Here is an 8,989-nt window from a genome sequence, read left to right as displayed (position 1 = left end):
TGCCTTATTGCTGTAAGAGAATTCTTAGTATCTAGAATAAGTCCGTACACACAAGGAGAAGACATGGAAACAAAGCTAAGGGTGAGAATTAAATGTACAATCATGGAATTAAAGGTTTTATGAAGGATGCATAATCTGTTAAGGAGGCACTTACAGATCATACAGAGTATGGGTTAGTGTGGGGAGTATTTCCCAAACTGGTCCTCGGGGACCTCCAGGCAATCCACTGGGAGGGAGCAAAATTTGGACTGTCTGGCAGGGAGATGGGAGGGAGCAAAATGTGGACTGTCTGGCAGGGAGCTGGGAGGGAGCAAAATGTGGACTGTCTGGCAGGGAGCTGGGAGGGAGCAAAATGTGGACTGTCTGGCAGGGAGCTGGGAGGGAGCAAAAATGTGGACTGTCTGGCAGGGAGATGGGAGGGAGCGAAAACGCTAACTGTCTGGGAGTTCCCAAGGACCGGGTTGGGAAACACAGGATGTTTGGGGATGTCTATGTTCTGTTAGTGATGTAAATACTCCTTTTCACATTTATGCACTGGATACTGGTAGCATAACTATGGCTTTAAGCTGGCCACCAACTGGCAAACACACAATTCTGTTATATTAAAGCCTTGTAGCACTGCATGCCTCGTGCTTGGATTTTTAACCAGACTGATAAACTGCTTTGGTGTTCCTTGTTCCTATGGAAACTATGACTCAAGATGGTCACAGTTTTGGAGGTCATGGGATTGTACGCTCAATTTAGATATTCTAACTGTGGCCGATTTTGGCATCCTATTGGAGGTAATTAGGTGGCAGGTTTCTGATCCAGAGCATAGAAGAACAAAACAGATACAGTATGGGCACAGCTATGGAAATATCCACAAAACTTCAAATCAGTGCTTCTTCAGTAGAATTCCTTAGTTTTCCCACTGAGCCCAGAAGGCAGCAAGAAACCCACCTCACCGCTGAGTCTGGGATGGAATAGGAGACCACCCATACACAGCCACATGAAATGGAGGGGCGTGAAGTATACCACACACACACGGCTGTGTGAGAGGGAGGGATGTGAATGAGACCACCCACACACAGCCACATGAGAGGGAGGGGCATGAAGGAGACTACCCACACAGCCATATGAGAGGGAAGGGCATGAAGGAGACTACCCACACAGCCACATGAGAGGGAGGGGCATGAAGGAGACTACCCACACAGCCATATGAGAGGGAGGGGCATGAAGGAGACTACCCACACAGCCATATGAGAGGGAGGGGCATGAAGGAGACTACCCACACAGCCATATGAGAGGGAGGGGCATGAAGGAGACTACCCACACAGCCATATGAGAGGGAAGGGCATGAAGGAGACTACCCACACAGCCATATGAGAGGGAGGGGCATAAAGGAGACTACCCACACAGCCACATGAGAGGGTGGGGCATGAAGGAGACTACCCACACAGCCACATGAGAGGGAGGGGCATGAAGGAGACTACCCACACAGCCATATGAGAGGGAGGGGCATGAAGGAGACTACCCACACAGCCACATGAGAGGGAGGGGCATAAAGGAGACTACCCACACAGCCATATGAGAGGGAGGGGCATGAAGGAGACTACCCACACAGCCATATGAGAGGGTGGGGCATGAAGGAGACTACCCACACAGCCACATGAGAGGGAGGGGCATAAAGGAGACTACCCACACAGCCATATGAGAGGGTGGGGCATGAAGGAGACTACCCACACAGCCACATGAGAGGGAGGGGCATAAAGGAGACTACCCACACAGCCATATGAGAGGGAAGGGTATGAAGGGACCACCCACACACAGCCACATGAGAGGGAGGGGCATAACTGAGTAGTGAGCAGCCTTTTTAGGAGGATATCAATGTAGAGACTATCCATTCATTTCTATAGGTATAAACCTAATAACAACTATGACAACCCTAACCCTAACCATAACCATAATCAGAAGCGCATTCATGGATTTCTAGAAAATTGAGATTGAGGTAAAATGTTGCAGGTTTTTATTACATTGTGAGGAAATCTGGTCCCCAACAATGTAATAATTACAGTCAAACAGATGCACATGCAGTCCTCATGGAAAACCTACATAGACCTGGCTGCTCTGCAGCTCGGTCTCAATCAGGTCACTGTATTGCCCCGGTGATGAACTTCTGCTTTTGTGCATTATTTTCCAGAATATTCTGTGCACATATGACATTTGTTTAATGAGTTAAAGATATAGAGGACAAGAGGTTCTGACCAAATGGGGGGTTGGGGGCAGGATGAGCAAAGTTGCGGCACAATGTGGGCCAAAATGGTGTCGATGGACCCACACAGCATACTGATTAGTGCCTCCTGGATCCCTGATGCAGGTCACACTGACCCAGTGAGGCAGTGAGCAGGCAGTGGTGAAGGCAGCAGGGGAAACAGGCAGAGAGTGGTGTGAGGTGTCTGTGTGTTTGAGTGTGTCTCTGGGGGTGTGTCTGTGTCTCTGTGTGTCCAAACTGTCTCTTTGTGTTTGACTGTGTGTCTGTGTTTGTGTGTCTGTCTGGTCCGTCTGACTGTGTGTCTGTGGGTGTGTCTGTGTCTGACTGTGTCTCTAACTATGTGTCTGTGTGTCTCTCTATGTGTGTTTGACTATGTGTCTGTATGTCTAACTGTGTATCTGTGTGTGTGTATGTGTGTGTCTGACTGTGTATCTGTGTGTGTGTGTGTGTGTCTGACTGTGTATCTATGTGTGTGTCTGACTGTATCTGTGTGTGTGTGTGTGTGTGTGTGTGTGTGTGTGTGTGTGTGTCTGACTGTGCATCTGTGGGTTCTTCTGTCTTTGTGTCTGTGTTTGTCTGATTGTGTGTCTAACTGTGTGTTGGTGTGTGCATGTGTCTGACTGTATGTCTTTGGATGTGACTCTGTGTCTAACTGTGTATCCATGTGTGTGCCTGTGTCCCTGTGTCTGAGTGTGTGTGTCTGTCTGTGTGTGTGTCTTTTTGTGCATCTCTTTACCCCTGTGTCTGAGTGTGTGTCTGCCTGTCCTTGTGTGTCTGTGTGTGTATCTGTGTGTGTCTGCCTGTCCTTGTGTGTCTGTGTGTGTATCTGTGTGTGTCTGCCTGTCCTTGTGTGTCTGTGTGTGTGTATCTGTGTGTGTCTCTTAGCGTGCTTCGTATCGCGTGGCAAACATGAATGTGTAAAAACACATGTCCTGCTTGCAGGTCTCCCCGGCAGGCTAACAGCTACACACGTGTCTGTACAGCACGTTGCATTCTATGCTAAGCATTTCATTTGCGAGCCACATTCCATTCGCTTCTTCCTACATGCGCTCAGAAAGTTTCGGGGCTCGTTGACATGAACCCCCCCCCCCCCCCACCACCTGACCAAAGCCAGGGAGCATCTCCATCTTTCTACCACCTCTTCTTGCAGTGAAAAGGGGGGTCTGTCACCAGCTCCAAAGAAACAGGCCTGACGTAGCCACCAGACTGCCCCTCCGATGTTGGCCCTCAGCGTGATTCGAAACCTGTTTATTCCAAAATATACAGAAGATGGGCTACAGCCTGACCCCCCCCCACCCACTACAGAATACATTGGCTTGAGGCTCCATGACTGAGATGGGGAGGGAGGTTGATGAAGCCTCCAGGATTGAAATTTGTGATGGTCCCACTTTGAACACAGTGTAATTTTTGGACGTTTTCTTTGGAAGTTTTTGAAATAATCTCTTATAGTTATGGCATCTCAGCACGGTTAGCCGTCTGCTCTGTGGTCAATAAACAGGCTCTAGAGTGTCTCCAGGTCAGTCCAGTAGGTCATAAATACACAGTTACCTTCACATCAGGTGTCTCTGCCAGACTCATCCAACCGCTGCCATCACATTTTTGTAAAGGTCCGTTAAATCCTGCACCTCCAGGCTTACGAAGAGTTTCTACCCCACAACCATTAGGGTGAACTTTGCATTCCAGAGACCTCTGCGCTCCTGAGCTCCTGTTTCCAGCTTTCACCAGTACATGTGCAACAACAATAATGTCTCTACAATGATGTTCTTCTATGCAATAAAAATGACTCAGTGCCGTGTTAAAGGAATGAGGTTCCTCAGTGTTTCCGTCCAATAATAACAATCACAACACTGCAAGCATGCCAGCATGCAGGAGTATGGAGGGATGCCAACTCTCACAAATCTGGCGGGACACACTTTCTGACTCAAGCTCTCGCAAGAAATCTTACGGTAAATTCATATTACAAATTCTGTTACATAAATGTAAATGCGTGTACATATGTGAGCAGACTTGTCTCACTTTTGCCAGCTGACCAAAGCTGGCGGCCCTGGCAGTATGTAAACTGGATGAATGGGAAAATGTTATATGTATCAGTGTGGAAATATCCACTTATATATAAGTATATTCCTTTGCTCAATGTATATCTGGAAGTGCACACATTACAATTTTATATTTCGTGCATAACTACACTTTTACATTTTATACTTTGTTCAGTGCTTTTTTTCTCCGAATTATTAGTGTCGAACAGGAAAAGGCAGCTTAATCTCGTGCTGTAGAGCAATGACAATAAAGCTCTCTATGCTATTCTATCACACGCAGACGGCGGAAAATTCCAGACATAGAGCAATAGCTGACGCCTCGGCGCTGAGGGGTTAATGCCTTCGCGAGGATGCAGCCGCCGCGAGGCGTCAACGCCGCGTCCCGCGCACGCGCACACGCACCGGGACCCGCCCTCCGGCCGCCATTTTTCTCACCACCTCGGCCAGGAGTCGAGAGCCGACCATCAACACGGCGAAAGACCTCTGAAAGAGAGCCGACCGCCCAGGACCGAACCGACTCTGCCGTGTAACCGAGCTCCGCCTGAGCTGCTGACCGAACCGCTTTTGGATCCGCGGCTGCACAGCACGCCTTTTCCGAGTGTGAATACGTGTTGAGGGCCGCCATTTTTGTTCCTGTCTGTAGCAGTCGGGGGTGGGGGCAGAAGGGAAGGTATTTCGGACGCCTTTCGGCCGACTCGGCTCCGTATTGTTGTACAATCAGCACCGAGTCGCTGTTCCGCTGTAGCGGCATGGAGGTCGTTGGGCTGGAGTAAGCCGTACCGACCAGGGACACCTTGTTTCATTATCTGCTACTTTTCTCTTCTTTTTCGGAAGAGGTGCGTAAAAGGGGAAGCTGAGCCAGGGTGGTGGGAGCGTCCCCGTCACCGCAGCGCGGCGTCTGGGGGTCTGCATGACGCCTGAAGCCGTACGGCGCTGAGCCGCAGACGGACTATCCGTCCGCTTCCATGGGGTGCCCCAGCGTGTGACCCATCCGGTCCCATTCCGCTACCTGTAGTTTCCCCCTTATTTCATTTTCCTTAGCGTTTTGCGCTCGTCCCCCCTCCCGAGAATGTCTTCGGCACGGTTCGATTCGTCGGACCGGTCCAGTTGGTATTTCGGCCCGGTGTCGCGGCAGGAGGCACAGAACCGCCTGCAGGGCCAGCGGCATGGCACCTTCCTGGTGCGGGACTCGTCTACCTGCCCGGGCGACTACGTGCTGTCGGTGTCGGAGAACTCCAAGGTGTCGCACTACATCATCAACTCGCTACCCAGCAAGAGGTTCAAGATCGGGGACCAGGAGTTCGACCACCTGGCCGCGCTGCTCGACTTCTACAAGATCCACTACCTGGACACCACCACCCTGATCGAACCGGCTAGCAGGTGAGTGAGGGGCCACGGTATTCACGGAGCACATTGAATGGTTGAGGTGCATGGTGTTGGTGGTATAACTGGTTAATTTAGTTAGCGTTTACTGGAATGAGCTGTGACCCAGGCCCGGGTACGATGCGCGGCTGCATGGCGCGGGGAGGTTCGGCTTCGTGCGGAGCGTTCCGGGCGCCGGCCGATTCGCTCCGACGTGTCGGGGATCCGTGTCGGCAAAGATCGAGCCGCATACTTGTGCTTGGCGTGGTTCAAACTGGCCGCGTGTCCAGGCGCGTCCCTCCCGCATTCTTCAAAGTCCCGTTAATAGTCCTGCGGTGTTACGTTTACACGAAGGCCCCTCCCTTTATGCAATGGGTTCCCAGGTGAGGTCTTGTGCAGGAGTGAGCGGCCCCAGCCATGGGGCGCGTTTCCAAGATGTAATTGTGTGTTCCCCCTCTGGCCCAGGTACGCCAGTGGCCTTCCCGGGGCCCCACCCACTGTCTCCGACGACAGCCTGGAGTATGTGCGCACCCTGTATGACTTTACCGGCAATGATGCAGAGGACCTGCCCTTTCGCAAGGGGGAGATTCTGGTAATCCTGGACAAGCCGGAGGAGCAGTGGTGGAGTGCCCGGAACAAAGAGGGCCGCGTGGGCATGATCCCCGTGCCCTACGTGGAGAAGCTGCCCCGGCCAGCTGCCCACCCCGGCACCCTGCCCGCCGGGCACACCTCCCGCATCTCCAACAGCTATGGCGTCCCCGAGCCTGCCCACGCCTACGCACAGCCGCAGACGCCCTCACCGCTGCCACAGGGCCCTGGACCCTTGCCCTCCATGCAGAACGGCCCCATCATAGCCAAGGCCATTCAGAAGCGGGTGCCCTGTGCCTACGACAAAACTGCACTGGCGCTGGAGGTAGGTGGCGCTGTAGCCATGGCAGTGCTGCAGAGAATTTGCCGCTTAATCTTTTACACGCCATTTATTTTTTTATCGTAAATAAACAATTAGTTTAGAGCAGTTCATGTGAAGGTTGGGACCACTGATTATTTCTGTAGGTAATGATCCCCCCGCCTCCCTATTCACTAATACTGATATCCCTTGATGTACTGGACAGATCCCTTCTGCCAGTCAGTCATTAGTTTCCTGCCTAGAAAGTGCAGAAGTAGTTACTTCTAATATCCTTGTTGAATTTAAGCAAAAATGAAGTCACCCCTTTGCTCCGTCTTTGCTTCATGGTTGGTTTTAAAGCGGATAGAAAGTTATGAGTGTTTCTAGGGTCCCAGCTGGTCTCTTGTGTTGCGTCCCTGATGACGCCACTGCCCTGGGTGACCAAACACGATGTTGTCTGGTTATTCATGGCTATGAGGCCTGGATGGGCTGGGTTGGAGGCATCTTCAGTGACGCCCCCCCCCCCCCCCCAGAAAATACCTTGGATCTGAAATAGAAGAATTGGAATGGGGGGCTGGATACCTGTCATTCTGCTCAAGAGTGACACCAAAGTTGTTTAATAGGCATTGGTTTGAGGGGTGTTACTCTGCCCCTCTCGTCGACTCTGCGCTCACCCTAAACCACACCGTGCACGTGTGACTGATGCAGTAAGGCTATTAAGTGACCAGGGACCCCATGCTATTGTCTCTGTTTGTTGTCGGTGGTAGGCTTCTGGCCTTTGAATGGTTCCTGAACCAGAGCAGCACCTGTACTTGCGTAGCGTGAACCCATTGTACAGGTGATGTCACCAAATAGGGTATTTGGTCTGGTCCTTTAGCTCACTGGCTAGCCAGACTGAAGAAGGCAAAGCTCAGGTGGCGAGTCACTGCAGATAGAATACTTGCAACTCTCACATTCTGGAGAAAATGTTAAATCCACAGCTTCTTGGGGCCGATATGGCTTCTGGTGGAGTGTGTGACTCAGTTCAGCACTCAGATCGAAACACCCCACCAATCTCTGCATGTGTCTTTCACCCCCAGGTGGGGGACATTGTCAAGGTGACACGGATGAACATCAGCGGCCAATGGGAGGGTGAGGTAAACGGCCGGAGGGGGCTCTTTCCATTTACGCATGTGAAGATCATGGACCCCCAGGATCCCGATGAGAGTGAGTGATGGGCCCCGCCTCCTGCACCACCAACCCCTCCCTCCAACCTTGTGATTGGCCATCTCTCGAACTTTTGGATCTCGCCACCCCTTGCCCCTGCCAAGCCCACTAGCCACACATCTTCACCTGGAAACAGGAACGCTTTTGATTGGATGGCAGCTGACGAGGTCACGCACATTTTTTTTAAGTGAACGAGGTGTTAATTCTTGTTGCTACCTTTCAAAATGGTGCTGGCAGTGGACTGGGCTGAAGCTCTTGGGAAGACGGATGACATTCCTGGAAGCTGGGGTAGACCCCAGATGTGACTGCTTGGGTTTTCTGTTCCTTAATGGCTGAAATAGCTGAACTTCACTGTCAGATCCCCCTGAGGTGGGTTTGGGGGTGTGGTGCTTGTGTAGATCAGTGGTGAGTATGTTCATGAATCTTCTGAGGACCTCATTCCTTTAAAGTGGCCTCACCCTGCTGGGGTGGGGAGGGATGCCTGTTCAGGCCTGTTCTGCTGTTTGGGGAGAAGCTGTTTCACTTCACGTGACTCAGCTCTACCATTGACATCCTCTAGGGGTGCCTCCGGTCCTCTCTGCCATTGACCTCCTGTCAAGTGGAGGCCTCGTCTAGAGCCGGGCAGAACAGACGTCTAAACCTGGTCTCTGTGACCTTGACCTTAGGCCAAAGGTCACCTGCTGCTTTGTGACACTCGTGGGTTCCTTCATTGGATTGAAATGCATTTGGGATTTTCTGTAGCCAGGCTTGGGGAGGTTATGTCAGTGTAGCCAGCCTGGCCCGAGTCTCCATTCTAACTGGTAGCAATATGCCAATCTGTAATTTTAAAATATTCTAATTTAAAATTCTCGTTGCCCTGTGGCATTAACAGCATTAGTGCATCGTTTGTCTGTCTAGGAAAAGCATGTCAAACGACTGCTGGCTTTGTAATGTTTCTCTTTGATTTTGAATAAATCATGTGCCTTTTCTTTTTCCCCATGTGTTCGTGTACTCGTGTTGGGCCCTTCTTATGCCTTGAGAGTGTTTGAGAGAGTCATTCAAACGCACTTCACCAGCTTTTCCTCCGCCGCTAATCCCGCTTGCTCTGCTGATTCTACAGTTGATGTGAGAGGGGGCTCCTCTAGGTAGGAATAAGGATGTTTGAATGGGATTTTTCCTAATTTAGGGAAGATGTGCGCATCCATGTTTATCCATCTCAGTCTGCGAGATGATGGCAGTGCAGCCTGCAGATGCCTGTTCACTGTAGGT

At 51.2% G+C, this 8,989-nt stretch overlaps 1 protein-coding gene across 1 annotated transcript; it reads left to right on the top strand.

The window, feature by feature from the left end:
- The first annotated feature begins 4,678 nt into the window (after positions 1-4,678).
- On the top strand, positions 4,679-8,715 carry LOC125746330 (crk-like protein). The gene is made up of 3 exons (XM_049020214.1): positions 4,679-5,667; positions 6,115-6,562; positions 7,615-8,715. Exons 1-3 carry the CDS (start codon positions 5,357-5,359, stop codon positions 7,747-7,749), a joined length of 894 nt encoding a protein of 297 aa, XP_048876171.1. The 5' UTR covers positions 4,679-5,356; the 3' UTR covers positions 7,750-8,715.
- The last annotated feature ends 274 nt before the right edge of the window (positions 8,716-8,989 follow it).

Source organism: Brienomyrus brachyistius, chromosome 7, assembly GCF_023856365.1.
Source record: "Brienomyrus brachyistius isolate T26 chromosome 7, BBRACH_0.4, whole genome shotgun sequence".
NCBI lineage: Eukaryota > Metazoa > Chordata > Actinopteri > Osteoglossiformes > Mormyridae > Brienomyrus > Brienomyrus brachyistius.
Note: the sequence above shows the minus strand (reverse complement) of the source record. Positions and strands in the feature narration are given on the sequence as shown.

Excerpts from the sequence above, each read along its gene's own strand:
- LOC125746330 (XM_049020214.1), top strand. The coding sequence starts at position 5,357 with ATGTCTTCGGCACGGTTCGATTCGTCGGACCGGTCCAGTTGGTATTTC. Across the intron at positions 5,668-6,114 it reads CTGATCGAACCGGCTAGCAG|GTACGCCAGTGGCCTTCCCG; the intron begins GTGAGTGAGGGG and ends CCTCTGGCCCAG. Across the intron at positions 6,563-7,614 it reads AAACTGCACTGGCGCTGGAG|GTGGGGGACATTGTCAAGGT; the intron begins GTAGGTGGCGCT and ends TTTCACCCCCAG.